The following is an 18543-nucleotide window of genomic DNA, read 5'->3' on the forward strand; positions in this document are numbered from 1 at the left end:
ATTAGGACTTTGCCTAAGTCACTGCTCTAGAGGGATGTGGCCCATCCAATCAGCGCTCTTAGTCAAAAACCCTTTCCTTCATTTGGACTTCTGTCACATGGAAGAAGAAAGGGTTTCTATGGTTAACTGTGATTACATCCTGCCTGGTTTGGAGTAAGAATCAATACCCAAGTTTCTCACATCCCACGAGGCCACGAAGGTGGCAGTATTTTTAAGAGGACAAATCAGTGCCCCTGAGTGCAGCCCTGCAGGTGGGCTCTGGGAAGGGATGCTTGACCTGAGGTATCTGCTTCTTAGTGCCCTCAGAACACGGAGAGCTGCTATACACTGTGCACCTGCAGTGTGGGTGTTGTGGAGGCTTCACCAGGGGAATCGTAGGGACCTGGGAGATTTAGTGGAGTTAAATGATAGTTAAGCCCTCAGTGGATCTGGCCCACGCAACCTAGAGGTAGAAACAGCATTACTCTATCCATGTCTCATAACCACACATTCCTTCAAGAAGTTGTTTATGTGTGTGGTGTGTGTTTCATGGGATAAAATTACTAGATGGTGTCATTATTTCAAATCAGCAGTCATTTGGAAATAAACAGACAATAGCATGAGATGATACCTCAGGGAAAATGCTTCTGCTATGAAAACAAAGTACTTTCTAGAGGAAGTGTTGACAAAATGCAGATGAAGCCATGCTGCTGTTATGTAGTGTGGCACACCTCCTGCCACTGCTCAGGGGTGAAATTCAGATGGGTATTGAAGAGGGAAAAGGGGCTAGGGAACACTTGGGCAACAACTGTATTTAAATATGATGATATAGGATATCTAAAGCATTTTTTTTCCAGCAGAACAAGTGTTTTTTCTTCAAAGAATATATAATTGGAATCTCTTAGCACCAAGATATGACATAAGTGCCTTCCTTGTACAAAATCACTTTACATCTAAAGCTGCGGTCTGCAAAGATACATGCACGTGCTTGGCTCCAAGGAGTGAGTATAGCTCCAGTGAAGAAAAGAGGAGTTATTCTCTATGCTTAAAGGGGATGGCGTGGCGACCTCCCAGTGCCCCTGGCGACATTACCACGACTTTTCCTATCAGCTGCTTTTCCCGCTGTTTGCCGTAGACCTTCTCGGCTGCGAAAATGGAAGAAAGTTTGGGGGGTGAGGGGCTGGCTCAGAGCTGCGGGACCAGTAGATGGCAGCAAGAACTCGCTGAAAAGGCTGAGCTGGGCCAGCCGGTGCCCGGCAAGCGGTGCAACTTCAAATGGATTCAGTATTTGTCTTTCATATTTGGAGAGTGAAAAGTATATGTGACAATTAGAGGGTAATGCAATATTGCAGTGCAAATAAGAGAATGAAATGACTGTGTAACCACTGAACAGTTCCCCGATTTAATTTGTTTGTACTGACCAAATTTCTCTGCAATTGCAAGTTCACCTATGAGGGACTGGAACAGAGGGATGGATGGAGCTCTGACTGCTGCCAGTCACCAGAGATATTTTGGAAACTTCCCTGGGCCTCCTTCTCTGTCACACTTTCTGCGCAAGACAGAGGTGAACTGACACTGCTTTTAGGCTGAAAAGTCGCAGTAATTTGCAAACGAAAGGATTTACCTTTACATTTACTCGGCCATCGTGATAGTATTTCTCTCCCACATGGGAGGGATTCTGCTCTCTGCTACAGTTCCCTTTGGGGGGGGGGGGAGGGGGGGGGAGGGGGGGAGAGAAAAAGAGGTCACAGCGTGAATACAAAACCCAAATATGTACATACATGAACTTTTTTCAAAGGGAGCTCGGGTCTGGGCTGACTCACCACGTATCGCAGTAATTGCAAAGATGGAATGCAACAGCTCCAGAAAACTGCCAACAAGCAAACATAAAGTCTAGGCATCCGGGAGGCAGCTGGGCTTCTTAATTATTGGCAAATATATTTATATATAAATATTTTGCCAAGCGTGATTTGGCTTAAGAGTTCCTGTGAAGTGACCTTTTGCTTTCCTTTGTTTTGTGTCTGTACACGTCCTAGATAGATACATGGGGAGAAAGGCAGAGACGCACAGAGATAAATGAACGGATTTCACACAGCCCTCCGAAATCCCGAACGATGCCTAAATTAAAGGAAGAGGGATATGAAGCGAGGCAGAAGTGCAAGCACAGATTTCAGAACTGTGAAAATATGTCAGCAGAGCATCATTTTTTGGTTCAGACTGATAATCACTCCCTGCTCTCATTATAAGATCAGAAGGGCCATCTGTCCTCTCGGGATAATTTGGAGCTCAGATACAGTGAGCACCCTTGTTAGAAAATGACCCTCCTACTCTCTGTAATCACAAGCACTTGCAGCCCTGGGATCTGCATGCAGCCGGGGAGGAACAGATTGGTTCCAGATCAGTATTGATTACGTATAGATTTGTGGTTTATTCGGTTGCTTTATTTTGGTGAGAGGGTTTTTATTTTGGAGAGGGGATGCGGCTTGTTTCCTGCCTGCATTTTCCGACCTGTCAGCGTCACTTCTTCTGACTTTTCTCGCCCTTCTCGAGATGCAGCGAGAGGATGTTGCATGAGACCGAGGAGTACCTTGATTTTGTAATACGAGAAATAAGCATCAGTCTGAACAATACAGCTCGGGAAGCTGTTCCCTAATACATGATCCCGATTTCTCTGCAGGGAGCTGCTTCCCCTCCGATACACGGTAATTCTCGAGTGAGCGACTGACTCATTCACAGCCGCAGCAGAGAGGTGTAAAATTCAAGGATTCTTCCACATTTGTTCTGGACCCGCAGACAAAAACAAGTCTTAGCGACTTCACTGATATAGGACAGTCATTAGCCCGGAGGGAAAAATCTTGGGAAGGAGCTACCTTCCTCTTCTGACACAGGCTCAGTGGCAAAGTCCCGTCCCCCTCCCCGAAAATTACAGTTCCCGGGCAAGGAGACAACTTGCTCGTCGGAAGGGCAGGAGCGGGGTGAAGACAGCCTTTTGGGGGGAAGAGTCCCCGCAGGAGTAACTGATCCGCGATCACTCTTACGGGGACCAGTGTGTATTGTATCGCTAGCAGTAGAACAAAGATTACGAACAGGACGGACAGTTTCAGGACATCAGGACACGGGGAAGTCGCAGGTGGGAGGAATCCGATTTTAGAGCTAAGAGCTTCGTCGCCTCTGACGACCCCGCTATGAAAGACTCGGGGTTTCAAGAAGTAGTTTATTATTATTCTGACGGTAGCGGTTTCTCCTCATTTGTAAGACAATGATGTTTAATATTCACCGAGGAGTAGTGAGGTGGCATGTGAACCCCCCCGCGCCGGGGGCAGGGTTCCCGTTGGCGCAGCGCTGCGGCTGGCGGGCTGCGCTGCCCGCGGGGGCCGCTCCCGGGGGCCGGCGGGCCGGCCGGGGGCCGGGGGCTGGCGGGGGGCCCAGCCCCTCCCCTAGCGCCTGGGGGCGATCCCCCCGCGGGGGCCTGCAGGTACCCAGCCCCATCCACAAACTCTGCTGGAGCAGCCGGAGGGGCTGGGCGCTGCCCCCATCCCCCCATCCCCCCCCCCCCCATCCCCGGGCATCATCGCCCCCGGCTTCACTGGGGAGAGGGGGCTGAGCACTCCCGGGCTGGGGGCCGGCAGGGGCTGGGCACACTCGGGGCGAGATGTAGCAGGCATCCCAAGACCGCTTTGTTTTGCTATTGCCATCCATAAAACATCTCCTGCTAAAAATCAGAACAAAGCAGAGGCCAGGTAACTCTCGCTTACAAATGCTGACTGGCGTTAAGGACGGGTACGCTTTTGGGTAATCAAAATAATGTCTCAGTTGATGCCAAAATAGGTGTCTTTATCCAGCAGCTAAATAATTTCAAGTGCTGTTTTGGTGTGGGGCTTGGGGTTTTTTGTGAAGACTCCGGATTTACCCAGTCTTTCGCCTCCTTCTCCCTCTTTCCCTAATTTTCCTCTCAAAGAAAAGCTCGTATGTGTTTGTGCAAAACTCGAGCACGCTGTGGAGGAGAGGGAGAGAAAGTGGGTGCAGTACATAAAAAACTGTAACACCAGGTAGCCTCGAATATGTGAGCGGTATGTATATGTTTATTCTCACCAAATATTTCTGCATCTGGTAGGCAAGGCGTCGGACTCCGCATCTGCCCACCTCCATGTACTCCTGTGGAAGAAAACCCTGTTAAATCGCTTTACGTCTGCCGGTGCGTGTCTATATGTGCGTGCGGATATACAGGCAGATAGGTAGATAGATTGCACTCACGTAATCTGCCCGTGTCTATCTAGCCGGGAGGATTAGTTATCTCTGCATCTATTGAGAATTAACAAGGGCAAGAGATTATGTATCAACGTACAGACAACGGCTATGAATATGAAACCCTACGTGCATAGGTAAGACGGACTCAAGTCAGCCACTCAGCTGCAAAGCTCTGCTTTAGGGCTGCCCTGTCTCACCCTCTCCAAGCGCTCAGGCAGTGTCCCCCGGGTGCCGCCACCGGGGGTACGGAGGAGCAGGCTCGGCGCTGCGCACCCCTGCTTACCTCCGAGAACGACGTGTCACCGCCGTGCTGGGCTCTGCTGGAGATGGGCAGCCTCCCCGCACCCCGCCACACACCCCTTTTGTTCCCGGCAAAATAAACATTTCGGAGGAGCTGGGGAACTGTGTCGCGCCCGGAGGAGGAGGGAGGCGGCGGGCGGGTCGCGCTCCCGCACGGCGCCCCGGGACCCGGCGGGAAGGAGCCGGGCCGGGCCCGGGGGTGCTGCGGGGCAGGGCCCGGGCCCGCGGCGGGAGCGGTGCGCCCCCAGCCCGGGGCGCAGCGCCGGGGGCAGCGGCCGGAGCAGCGGGCTGTCGGGCCGGGCCTGCCGCACGCCGGGTGCGGGGAGGGGGCCGGGGCAGCAGCGGCAGGAGGGAGGCCAGGGGCGGGCGAGACCTCGCCGTGCGGCCGAGGGGGCCGGGACGCGGGGCCGGGGCGGCGCACGGCGAGGTCCCGCCGCCGCCCGGGACCGTATTTTGCGGCAGAAACTCTCTTGAGCGCAGACAATGGAGCGGGATGTTTACTGCGGGCGGGAAGACAATTAGCGATTCATCGGGAGAGATGTGTCACCCAAATGTCACAGGGAAGCTAACATGACATCTGTTTTAATGGCTCCGTGCTAATAAACTCCTCTCGAAGGGCGGCTTTGTGGGGACGTCAAAGATTATTTACAGAATGAGTCAGTTTCCAAACGGGCTGAGGCGCCGCCGCCGGCGGCGGGAGCGCGGCGCGGCGGGGACACGGCGCCCGGGACGCCGGGGGGCGGGAAGGACCCGCCGTGGAGGGGGCACTGCTCTGCTCGCCCGCACCCACGGCCAGCGGCACGGCACGGCACGGCTCGGCTCTGCTCGGCTCGGCTCGGCACGGCTCGGCAGGGCCCGCCTGGCGGGGGGCGGTCAGAGCGGGGCGGCTTCCCCGCACCGAGCCCGGCCCGGCGCCCCCGGCCCCCCGCAGCCCCCGCGCTGCCCGGCCGAGGGGAGGCGGCTCGGCAGCCCCGGGCGCGCAGGGCACCCGTCCCCCCGCGGGGGCCGGCTCCGCGGCGGCGGGAGCGGGGCAGTTGCGGGAGAGGGTCTCGGCCGACCGGCCCGAGGGGAGGCACGTCGACCTGCGGGACTCGCCCTCCGCCCCGCTGAGCCTGCGGGATTGGGCAGTCGCAGTCCCGGAGAAGCCACGCTGTGCGGGGCGCCCCGGCGCGGCTGGGAGTGGGTGCCCGTCCTGGGCCCGAGGGGGCGGCCCGGCCGCCCCGGGGGAAGTTCCTGGGCACCGGGAAGCGGCGAGGCCCCAGAAAAGCGGCCGGATTTACACCGAGTGCCACATCCCGCGTTATCGAACACGACACGCTGCAGTAAAACACATAAGTAGACAAACCAAGAGAATCCATTTAGAACAGTTAACACAGCCTGACTCGCTCACAAGCACACAGTGGGGGGAGACAATCTAATTTCCCTCAAATCCATCCGAAGATTTTTTAATGTTGAGATTGTTGTTTAGATGGCATGAGAGGTTCTTTAAAAGAGAAGGAGAGGGGGAAACCTTTCGAGCCTTTGTCCATTGGCCTGTATTCTTGTTGCCTCCTCGATTTTCGTGTTCCATAAGGCCAGGTTGGAGGGGGGGGAGGGGGCGCGGGGGGGGGTATAATGGAAAATATGCCACTGCTCTTGCAAATACATACGTATGTATAAAGAGGAAATGTGTTTTTCTCTCCCTCCACACATGTGCATGCTTTTGGCTATCTGTAGAGAGAAGAGATCCTGAGCCTTTTTAAGACAGGCAGAGCGAGCCAATCCAAAAAGTCTTTACTCGAGCAAAACCGCCACTGAACATAATAGCAGGTTATTGCCAACCTGTCTTCAGTACTTATTAATCGCCCAGATCAAATACATCAATGGATAGCGAGAATGAAAATAGGCTGAGAACCGTCTGTCGCCCTTTCAAGGGCAACGAAAACGCAGTAGTGACACCAGGTCTGAACGCAACAGCGTGCTCCGTAACCTGGAGAGAGGGAGGAGGTGGGCCGGGAAGTGGGTGTGTAAGAGGAAAATTGCCATTGTCAGGAAAACTAAATGTAATTTTAGGTGGCCCACATCTCGAGATGAGTAAATAAGCCATGGATCTCCTTTGCCTCCTTCCGTCTCCAGGGCTATTGTATTCCCAGAGAAACGGCGAGGGCAGGCGAGTGCCAGCCCTGCACGTGCGGGGTGACCCGGGGGAGCAGGGGCTCAGCCAGCCGCCGGGCCGGGGCCGCCCTGGGGTCCCCCTTCCCCCGCTCCTACCGGGGCGGGGGGCGCGGGGGCGGCGGCCCCCCTTCCCGCAGCCCGTCTCACCTCTGCCCAGTTTGTTACAAACCTCGTGGCGTGGATCTGCCTCCTCGGGCTTCGACGCGATCGTCGGGGTCCTCCGGGGGAAACGCGCAGGCCGCTTCCCGGGACGTGGTCTCCCAGGGGATGGAGGGGTGGGGGAGCCGAGGGGCACCAGAATCTCTGCGTGCCCTTTACTTCCACGGGCGTGTGGACCCGCGCACGCCAGTGCCGTGTAGCTGCCCGGTGTGCGTGCATCTGTGCCCGTGACTTTCGGGGGGAGCGGGGAAGGCTCCCCAGCTGCTCTCCCCACTTCAGCCCCCGCTGTCGCGCTCCCCCCGGCGCGCAGTGCCGGGCAGAGGCTGCTCGCTGCGGCCGCCGGGGGCGGCGGGGCGGAGGCGGCAGGGACCGAGCCCCGGGGCCGCGGCGGGCGGCGGGCGGTGGGGGCGGCCCGCTCGCACGGCTCTGCTGCCGGCCGACTGCCGAGGCCAGAGCTCTGGGAGCAGGGGGAGGCAGGGGAGGGATCCCGCGCTCTATTCCAGCTATTTCCAGAGCTCGGGAGCCCGGTAAACAAAATGCTCTTGCTATCTCCTTGTGCAGATAAGGCGAGAAGTGGCTTTCTTTAATAATATGATTGAAATGTTAGGGGTATGATGCCACCTCGTTAGTAATATTGGCTTTGCATGCAGAGCACAATCCCATCCCTCTAGACTGCTTAGCCAAAACAGAGCGTAAACTCTGTAATTAGTAACGTGTTCCATCATTAAAGAGCCCTGCTGAGAATTTCTATTTAATAATGGTCTTAAATTAGTTATGATGGTAAATACTCATCTGGAAATTCAACATCTAAAACCATCTACAATCTGGAAATGCTCCAGTGTTGCTGTAATCTCCTGTAACACAGAAATGACTATCACATTCAACCATCGCATTAGAAAGTCGCCGTACCGTTTGGTCCACGAATATACAGTATGGATGTGTTAATTAGGTTAACCCATACACTGTCTGCTTCACAAATATTTAGAAATAAACAATGAAAGCTCCTTTTTAATACGATACAGGCGAGGAAGCGGGGGGGGGGGGGGGGGGCGGATTTGATCCTCGCAGTCGGAAAGTCTTTTGTCTTCAGATAAGGTGGAACTACAACATCCTCGGGCCTCAGAGTTCACCAGCTCACAGCCACGGACACGCACCCACCGGCCCGCACCCGCTCCCGTTCCCGCGCGCGCCCGCCGCCCCGGCCGCTCTCAGCGGCTCCCCGCGACGCGCAGCGGCAAGCACCCACGGCTCCTCCCGCAGAACGTGGCTGGTGTCGCTCGCCCCTCGGCTCAGGCAGATCGATTCGTACCACACATTGTCGTGTCCCCCCGTCCTCCCCCCTTAAACTGAAAACAGCTCGCCCCTTCCCCGCCGTGTCCCCAACGATACAGCGGGGCTTGGCTCCGGCCATCCTGCCAAGGGAGGTTTTTTTAAATGGTCCAAGAAGGCGCAAGGAAGAGGCAGTGAAAGGGTAAATAAATAAATAAAGCTGCCTTCCCCCCTGGCTGCCAGCGGAATAAAAGTTTCACAGATAGACTGTGATGCAGGTATAAGTCAGTCATTCAGGTACCCTTATCCCCACTGGGGATATAAAGGACAGTTAGTTGTAATAACAATAGAAAAACAGTAACTAAGATAGTTGGGGGTTATGGTAGGAGGGGAGGGAGGGGAGGGAAGTTTATTTCTGTATTTACCTAAACGTCTAAACGTTTATCCTCTCTAGCGCTAACCTTTCATGTTTAATGAATGAATCTGCATTGCAGGGTTGGGTTTTTTTCCCCCTCCATGTGCCGGCTAGTTTTAAATCTGCAAGCACCACAAAGAGGCCGTGATCCCATCTGCCTATGATTCCAAATTAAAGTTCAAACGGATGGCTTACACACTGCTGATCCTGTATCATAGCCTCTCGCGACCCTTCAATTACTATTTAATAGAATTACAGTGTAAAATCCCAATAGTCTTAAAGAATGTTTTATCACAGACTGAAGGCAGAGAATATACAGACACCTCCAATGTTATTGAACTGTATTACTGACCTATTTAGATATTAAAAGGGAATATTCACTGTTCTACAAGATATTACAAGAGCTGCTTTAATCTGAAAACATGCGTATGTCGACGTATATGTGCGTCCACATATATATGCGAGCGCGTGTGGACGTTATATACATTCACTCCATCTCACCCGTGCACACATGTACACACAGCCACGCAAACACATGCACTCCTCCAGGCCCGCGTAGAAATCAGCGTGTTCTGGTAAACCGCCGCACTACTTTGTTGTTCCCAGATATTGCTGGAGAGGTTATTCCAGTAGGAAAGCAATTTTTCCTCCACTCATTGAAAAATACTCTTTAATTGACCTTATTATTAAATGAACTTCCCCTCATGATGTTTCGGGGGGGGGGGGGGGGGGAAGCCCAAATATTTGCAGTAGGGTTAAATCTCCCTCTAATAGCCAGGACTGGAATTAAAGTCAGTCGCAGCCTGGCTTTAGATATTGTAAATCTTGACTTCCAGTGTAGTTTTCTTCTTTCTTTTTCTACCTGTTCGGCAAAGGACCTGCCTGCCGCAGGGAAAGCCGATTCTACCACTTCATCTCGCTTACAGCCAGGCGATTCTAACCAGACATTTACAGCTACCCTTTATTTTTTCGTTACTCTTTTGCATCTTTCTTCTCTTGCAGATCGCGAGGTGCTGAGCCACTTTGAAGCCTCCTGGTCTGAAAACACCTTGCTTCCAAAATAAAAAAAAAAGAACAGCGCTGAAAACAAAACCTCGCAGCCGTCCCTCCCCCAGACACAGCAACACAAATCCCTTCAGTATCATTTAATCATTGCTCTATCCCGACAGCCCCTGCCTTTTGTCGTTACCGTGCCAGAAGAGAATATTTAGCACCATCATCGGTAACATCCTGGGTGCTTTCACTTCCCAACTCTTTTCACCTCGTCGCCCCGTCGCCACCCCCCCACCCCCCCCCACCCCCCCCCGCTTTCTCCATCTCAGTTTGCAGCCGGGTGGCTCGGTTCATTTCCCCCTTTTTTTATACACCTTTCACAAACTTTTGTGTCGGGGCTCTCTGCTGGGTGGTGATGGGGTTACAGGTGCCATGGGTGCCCACCGTCTTTTGGACTAGAGGGTGCGTGTGTGCGTGCGTGCGCGTGTCAGCCCGCACACCCGTGTGCGTGTGTGCGCGCGCTGGAGAAGGGCAGCGCTCGCCTGTCGTCTCCCCACACGCGGAATCCAGGCCAGCGCGATGTGGAGCTCAATAAGAAACTGCATGAATAAACACGAATAGAAAGTTGTGCTCAGCTAACCGAAGAAATCAGAGCAATACCAGGGCACCAACGTCCACATTTCTTTTCACTTCGGGCCGGGGCAGTAACCTCATCCGGGTATGCTAAAAATTAAGGGCAACGGGCAAGCGGATTCAAGTCCCTCGAAAAGGCGGCTGTAATTGATCGGGCAGGGGGAGCTGGGGATGATCGAAGCCCACGCCTGGCCGCGGCAGGCCGGCAGCAGCCGCGGCCCAGCAGACAGACAAAGGACACCCAGCCACGCCAAAGGGCCCCGCCGGCCCCCGGGCAGCGGCAGCGGGGAGGGCGGGCGGCGGGCAGGTGACTTCGAGGGTCTCCGGACCCCCGCGTCGGGGTGCGCGCCCGCCGGTGGAGCCGCAAACCGCAGCTCCTCTGGGAGGGAGGCAGCGGTGTCACCCCCCGGCGGGGCGGTGGGCGGCGCGGGGGAGCGGGAGACCACCGGCCTCAAAGCGCTGCCGGAACCGGCTGGTCTCGGCCCGACTTCCGACGGGCGGGGCGCCGGGGGCGGGAGGCTGCGCGGGCCGGCGCAGGCCGGGGCAGCGGGGCCGGCTCCCGGGGAGGCAGCGCCGTGTGCTACCGGGCTCCGGCCATCTGCCTCCCGTCCGCCGGCTTTCGCTTCAGTATTGATCAAACGCACTTCAGCTTCCGAGTAATTTCATCTTAATCAACGGCCGAGCTAGGCGCGGATAATAAACTAATGCTGGAGAGGGGCTGTCGATAACGCTCGGCCAGGGGCAGGGAGGAGGCAGCCCCCCAGTTTGGCGGGGCTCGATAGGCCCTATCTTCCCGGGGCAGATGGACTTAGTGGGTGAGAGGGCTTAAACGGAGCTTTTCATAGATTTACACCTCAATCAGCCATTCAGGTTTTTAATGCAAATCCTAAAACAACATCATTTATCCAGTACGGAGCCCGGCTTTGAAACGGCATATCATTAGCTGCACCCTTGGCACCCCGAAACCGCGCAGGCATTGCGGTCCCCCTGGATGTGCGTGCGTGCGTGTGTGTGTGTGTGTGTGTGTGTATGTGTGTGTTTGTGTGTCCCCGTCCCGATCCCCCGCACAAAGGCCGGCGGCGCCGGGGGGAAGGCCAGCACCCCGGGGCAGCTCGCTCCCCGACGTGAGCTGGCTCTCCAGCCAAAGGGGTAACTTTTTGGGGATGGGGGCTTGTGACAAACGGCATAAGGAGCAAGGGCCCTGCCTGGGAGGCTGGGGCCTGAGGGCAGGTAGGGGTGGGGGGAGGCTAAAGGTGATCTCTGGCCTCCCCCAACCGCCACAGCACGATAGGGTGATCTTCTGAAAGCGGAATATGAGGGAAGAAAAATCCAAACCTATCAGTGTAAGGCTCAGCTGGGATAAATCATTGCTGCAGGCTTGATGCCTTCTAGCTGCAGCTTCGAGACACGAAAATGAAGGAAAAGAAAGAAAATAAAATCCCAAACTTTCACGCCTTTAAGTCCTTTCAGGTATTGAACTCCGTTAAAAATAAAGCAGGATGAGAACGACACCCCTACCAACCAGGAGCAGAAATACTGGGCTTAGAAACAATGTACCGACATGGAAGGTCTCCCCTCTGCCCAAACCCGCGGTGGCTGGAAGGGCCGGGCTGTTTCCCTGTAAAGGCCTCTGCTGCCTCGGGGCCGGTGTGTGTGTGTGTGTGCGTCTGAGGGAAGGGCAGCCCGAGCTCAAGCGTGAGACCCGTGCGAGGGTGCCGGCCACTGGGGAGCTTTTTGTCCCCTCCTGGGGAATGTTTCTCCCCTCTAAAAGCTGCCTGCGTGAGGGAAGAACTAGGTCCATCACACGACCCCCTTCTCCGACCCACGCGGAACACGGGAGCCCTATTGTATGTGTGCCCCCCGCCTCCACCCCCGGCAATTCTCGTCCATTCCGGTTTCATACAGCCGGGCGTTATTTTCTTTTAACACCCTACTCGTGCTGGCGGCGGGGCTGCCGGTGGGGAGGCCCCGCCGCGGAGCCGCGCGTTGGGAGAAGCCGCGGGGCGGGGGAGGCGAACCCCGACGGGGCGGGCGCTGCCTCGGGCCATCCGTGTCCTTCCCCGCGGCACCTCCCGCGGGGAAACGGAGGAGAAATGCCCTCCTGCGACCCCTACGCGGGCATCCGCCGTTCGAAGGCGCTCAGCAGCCCAACGCGGAAACTCTTTCCTGCCCCGGCCAAGGGGGTCTCCCGGGGGGGGACACAAACGTCCCCTATGCGCTCTCTAAGAGCACACGCGCGGCTTTTCCTCAGGGGCACCAAAGTTGTATGAACGTAATTGTACATCAGCTTATTCATTAAAGTCACCCATCAGTGGCTTGCTCTAAGATCGCACACCCTGGGAGGTTCTCCCAGATCCCCTGGTAGCCTCTTGGGGATGCCCAGGCGCTTCCTAAGCCTTTACGTAAACCTAGCTCGGACTTCCCAAGAAAAGGGGAGGTCGGAAGAGGGAGAGAGGACTCGGGCAACACAAAGGTAGATCGGAAGTCCAAATTAGTTTGGAAATGGTCAAGAAATTCCAGGCACGTTTTCCCCTAAATCCCTGGTAAATTTCAAAATTATATTTTCAAGTAAAAACAAGTCTAGAATTTACCTCTCGTTAATTCATGGCTGAATAATCTGCTCGGGGCAAAGTAAAACTTTAATAAAAAAAAAAAAAAAGGAAAAGAAAAAAAAAAGAAAAGAAAAAAAAAAGAAAAATGCTGAAATACTGTTAGTCATGCAAATAAAGGCTTCTTTCAGCACATTACAATATACTCCGGATTCGAGGGGAGGAGCTGCAGCCTGCTTAGGGCGAGGAGTTTATGTTTTTGTTTTCATTTAAAGCTACAAAACAAATCCTGAAATGTCTTAACCGTTCTCTGGAGACACCCGGACCTGCAGACAGGCGGCCGGGGGAGCCTTTCAGCTCGGAGTGCACAAAAAAAGGACAGGGGGGCAGAGGGGGGGCGGGGGGGAGGCGGCCGGGGAAGGACTGGAGCCCGGGGCGGCGCAGGGGACCCGGAGGGACACGGCCGTGCCCCGCGTCGCCGCTGCTATTGCAGCCCGGTGTCCCCGCTGCCGCCCGTGGCCTCCCCTGTCCCCCCAGATCCTCTCCGTGGCGTCACGCCGAGCCGGGGCAGGCCGGAGCCGCGGCGGGGCAGGGCGTGGGGCGAAGCGTCCACGGGGAGGGCGTGTTTTTCCGTGGCGGACAAAAACACCAACATCGCTGGATAGATAAGAAAATGGAATACTGTATTTGATTTAGAAAGTTTGTACATATAGATAAACACGCAGTTTAAGGAAACAATAGTTTAAGCGTCCTACGTGGAGTTTAAGAAGAGACCCCCCAAAGCTGCTATGAAATACTCAAAATAGCTTTTGCATAAGATACTACAGTTGCACCCTAAGCTTTTTTTTTTCTTTTTCCTTTTTTTTTTCTATCGCTGAGGTCCCTTTTGAAAACCTAGCACGTCAGATCTTGACAGCTAAGTTTGTGCAAGGAACACCGAGTCAAGGAAAATAAAAAGGAGAGAGAGAGAGAGAAAAGGTGGGAGGGAGATAGATAGAGAAGGGGGAGGAAGAAAGAAAGAGTAGAGCAAATATCATATACAAGCATTTCTACACATATATTACAAACTGGGAAAATGACCGCATCATTAAGATATACATAATTCATATAAAATTTTGAAATAAAAATAAAAATCTGTTACAGTCATAACTATTCTTTTTCCACATTTATAACCAGTACCCACACAGGCAGTGACAGAAGTGTAGAAAAAAAGGTGCTTACGAATAGAATGATTGTCTGCTGAACAAAAAAACAGAAAATTGCATCTTGGCTGGACCATCACTTGGACTTAAAAAAAAAAACAACCAACAACCAAATAAACAGAGAGAAAGGGAGAGGGAGAGAGAAAGAGAGAGAAATAGGACCAACAAAAAGGCGATAAACATTTGTTATTTCCTTCTTCAAGGAGTTCCTTTTTAATTTTTTTCATTTTTTGTTTTTGTACAAATTCGATCGGAGTTTGTATTTGTTTGTCTGGTTTCTGTTTGTTTTCCTTTACTATAGAGAATATTTTTTCCCAGATATAAATTTAATTATCATCATCATGCAAGTGGGTGAAATGCGTCCATGGAAAAGCGCAAAGGAGAAATCGTGCTTGTCCTAAAAAGAATACAATTGTCACTTTTGCTTTGTTTTTTTTTCTTTTTTTTTTCTTTTTATATATATAATAATTATTATTTCCCGCCCCACCCCCCCACCCCTCCCGCTGCAGCACCAGCGTTTGTGACTGTTGAAGTTTTAGCTCCATCTCTTGGTGGTGGTGTTGGCTGACGGTGGTGGTGGTGGATTCTCTGATCCCTGTCTGTTTGTTTGCTATTATGTTTGGGTCGGGTTTGGCCTTTTCTTTCCTCCCGGCTGTGTGTGTGCGTGCACGCGTGTGTGTGTCCTGATTCTAGGTTGCCTCGGTTTGTTTTGCTCGAGTCGGGGAGAGGGTGCTTGGCTGTTTGGATTTGGATTTTTTTTGTTTGTTTGTTTGTTTGTTTTCCGATATCATACATCACATTCCGAGTCGCTGGAGGTTACCGAGAGGATGGAGGTGCCCGTCTCGGCTCTTTCTGTCAAACTGGAGACGCTGGTGGTCGGGCTGGCCGCCGTGGACGGAGACTCGGCCGAGCTGTGTGTCGGGCAGCCGGGCTCTGCCAGCGACCGCATGCCGCTCTGTCCTATCGCCTGGTGCTGGAGCCTGCATCGCGCCGGGAGACAAAACAACAGCACAGCCCCTCTGAGACACCGGCCGCGCCGGGGCACGGCGCCCGCCCGCGCACCGCCCCGCGGCCCCGGCCCGGCCGCCGTCCCGCGGAGCCCCCGCAGCCCCGCAGGGCCGAGCCGTGCGCCCTGGCCGGGGCTCCCCCGCGCCGCCGGGGCAGGCCGCCCCGGGGTGGCACACAGCGCCAAGGCAGCTGCAGGGGTCTCAGGTGGCCGGGGGCCGGGGGCAGAAGCCGTTCCCTGCCCCGTGGTTTGGGAAAGACGGGCAGCGCCCGCCCTTCCCCCAGACGGGCCGCTCACCCCGCAGTACCGCGGGCCTAGGAGAAAAGCGTGGCCGTGCGGGCTCCCGAAACGCTTGGCCACCGCAGAAAGCTGCCACACGCCCGCTCTGAAGCGGGAAAGAATCCCGCAGGATCCGCGTTTTGTGCTCTGGCGAGTGGCTGCCCCGCTGTTTCCAGGGCACAGGGAAACGCTCCGGCCCTGCGGCGGGACCGGGGCGAGGTCCCGTCCCGTGGGCGCAGCGCGGGGATAAAATGGAAGAGGGCGATTGCGGAACACAGCGCTTCTCTCCGCTCGAAATTTAAGTCCCTTTTCCATCTGAAAGCCAAAATCAGCTTTAAAGTGCCGGTCCTTTCACCGTCAACACTCAACGGTACATTGCCGTTGAACACTATTATTTTTTTTAAAAGGCAATAAATAATTTTTAGGTTCCCTCGCGTGTTGCGAATCATCCTCTGCGCCCGTTTATTCTGCCCGAAACCCAGAGGAAGCCTGATTCAAGGAAAAGACCTAAATGCCCCTGGACTGAGCAGCCGGCCACAACCTCTAGCGCCTAGCATTGCCAGTGTGAATCAAAATACACTCTTCGCTCAACTGCTTCTCACCGGGATGTTTTTATTTAACTGCCTGCAAAGGACAGAAAAATGCAGCCGGTTTATTCCACATTTCTCATTATTTTAAGTTCTCTAATTTCAGCGTCTTTGATTTTTTACCCATTTACGATTCCTGGTGCATTCATCTGCTGTCAACAGCGCTGAGTCAACAAAAGCATCCGTAGGCAACTTCTGTTTATTTACAGTCCTAAGCTGATCTGTTCTCCATTTAATGGAAATTAAATGGCGAGGCACTTTTAGGTTGCATTTCTCCTACAGAATCTAGAATCAATAGCACCAGTGCTATAATTAGGAGGAATTTACGAGACAGCATTTACAAGAGCAAGAAGTTTTGTTTACACCCTTACAGCGGTAGCCGGACTTAAATTAAAATAAAAACAATGCGTCAAGCTAGATTAAGGGTCCATTTTCATTTGCAAAATAACTTTTACGGAGGGTGACGAAGAAAAAAAGAAAGAAAGAAAGAAGGGTGCCTCGTTTTTATCATGGCAAAGCAGAAATATATATTAAAAAAAAAAGACACCGAGAAGCACGCAAATAAATGCAAGCGTAAATGCACAGGAAACACACGACCGGAGGGCCAGGTCGCCATGTGGTGTAAAGAGAAATGGGGATGGGGGGGAAAAAGAGGTTTCCCGATCCCTTAAAGGCTTTTTTCCCCTCTTTCTCCCAGAGCCAAACAGCTCCGGGGTCCGCGTGTGCCTGCGCCGGTCCCGCCGCGCATGCAGAGAGCACGAACAATTGGAGCGGAGCCGCCCGCTCCGCAGCAACCCCGGATCGCACAGCCCGCCTCGGCCCTTCGGCGGGCCAGGCCAGGCGCAGATCCCCACGAGCAGAAAGCAAAGCCAGAGCCCACCGACCCGGGGCCGTGGGGTTTCACGGCCGCCGCCGCCGCCGCGGCCAGGGCGCAGGGAGAGCCGGGCTCTGCCCCCGCCGCCGCCGCGCCCGCACACACGCGCACACACACACGCGACCGGAGCTGCCCACGCCCGCGGGGAGCCCCAGCCCGGCCCGCACCCCGGGAGCCCGCGGGGAGCCCGGGCAGGGCTTGGGGCGCGCCGGGCAACTTTGAGCCGTGCCGGCCCCCGCCGCGTCCCTGCGGCTGCCGGGAGCAGACCTACCCGCCCGGCGGGGGCACGGATTGCTCACGGTGGCGGTGATGGAGAGGAGGAGGACGAAGAGGAGGAGGAGGAGGAAAGCAGAGGCAGAGGCGCGCTGCCGGCCGGGCGGCCGCCGAGCCGCGGTGCGGAGCGCGGCCGCCCGCGGGGCCCCGCCGCCCACCTCGCCCCCCGCCCCGGAGCGGGGGCCCGCAGCCCCACTGACCTGTTCTTAGCCGCCGCCGCTCTGTCTCTTTGCCTTCGGTTTTTGAACCAGTTGCCTACTTGCGTGGGGGTGAGCCCCGTGGCCTGAGCCAGTTCCCTTTTCTTGCTGGGGTTGGGGTAAGGGTCCTGCAGGTACCACTCCCTCAGGAGGCTGCGAGTCCTCTCCTTGAAGCAGTGCGTCTTCTGCTCGCCATCCCAAATGGTCCTGGGCAGCGGAAACTTCTTCCTCACCCTGTATTTATCAACCGGCCCCAGCGGGCGACCCCTTAGCTTCTCGGCCTCCTGGTAGTGCGCTTCGAGCCACATGGCCTGCAACTTGCCGTGGGACTCCTTGGTGAATTTGTGGTTCTCCAGGATGTGGTAGAGGTCTCGGAAGTTGCCCGTGTGGAAGGCCACCACTGCCCTGGCGCGGAGGATGGACTCGTGCTTGTTGATGGCCTCGCATGCCCCCGGCGCCACCGGCAGCGACCAGAGGAACCTCCCCAGCCTCTCTATGTCTCCAGTCTCCTCCAGCGTCTCGCAGACGCTGGCCACTTGCTCCGGGGAGAAGTTGAGTGTGGGCAGCTGAAACATTGACAACTCTTCGTGGGGTGCCCGGGAGCTGCCGCCTCCACCGCCACCGGCACCGGGGCTGCAGCCCGAGCCGCTGCCGCTGCCGCCGCCGCCGCCGCCGCTGGCGAGAAGGAGGGAGCGGTGGTGCGGGTCGGCGGCGAAGTTTGGCAAGAAGAAATGGGTGGGATAAAGCTCTAGCGGGGACCTGAACACCATGGGATGACCGGGGAGAGGGGAAGATAAATCAAGGAGAAAAGAAAGAAAGGGAGGAAGAAGGGAGGAAAGGGCACACGCACCGCGCACGCATCCACACCCGCACACGCACACACAGCCACATAGAGGCACGGGGGCACACACACTCACATGCACACGCGGGCACACGCACACGCGCTCACGCACACACACACACGCACACGCACTCACACACACCCGGCCCCGCGCCGCCGCCGAGTCAGGATTCAGTGATTCAACAGCAATCGCCCTAATGACAACAGCCTCATAATATCTCCCCTAAATCCACAGTGAGTGCAGCGCTGAAACATTTTGTTTCGCTTTTCTATTGGTCTCCTGAGTGTCGTTGTGGCGTTGCCATGGCAGCCCCTGCCAATCACTGTCAGCCCTGCCAATCATTACGGAGTACGTAAGGAAGGTTTTTACCACTTCACCCAAATGCGCGGGGGGGGAGGGAAGCGGGGCGGTTGGTGGAAAAGCCTGGTTTGTGGTTTCTTTTTTTTTTTCTTCTTAATCTTTGCAACTCCTAATCTCAGCACTTCCCCTTCTCCCTGTCTCTCCCCCCTCCCTCTCCACACCCCTCCTAAATAAGGGATCAAATAATGCGAAAAGCAGTGTGCACATATTTGTTGAATGGGATG

General features: G+C 55.1%; 1 protein-coding gene across 1 annotated transcript; it reads right to left on the bottom strand.

The window, feature by feature from the left end:
* Positions 1–13361: 13361 nt before the first annotated feature.
* On the bottom strand, positions 13362–18203 carry SIX3 (SIX homeobox 3). Its single transcript, XM_037406007.1, has 2 exons — positions 17121–18203; positions 13362–14881 (listed from the first exon to the last, which is right to left on the bottom strand). Exons 1-2 carry the CDS (start codon positions 17885–17887, stop codon positions 14689–14691), a joined length of 960 nt encoding a protein of 319 aa, XP_037261904.1. The 5' UTR covers positions 17888–18203; the 3' UTR covers positions 13362–14688.
* Positions 18204–18543: the final 340 nt, after the last annotated feature.

This window comes from Falco rusticolus, chromosome 12 (assembly GCF_015220075.1).
Source record: "Falco rusticolus isolate bFalRus1 chromosome 12, bFalRus1.pri, whole genome shotgun sequence".
In the NCBI taxonomy this organism is placed as follows: domain Eukaryota; kingdom Metazoa; phylum Chordata; class Aves; order Falconiformes; family Falconidae; genus Falco; species Falco rusticolus.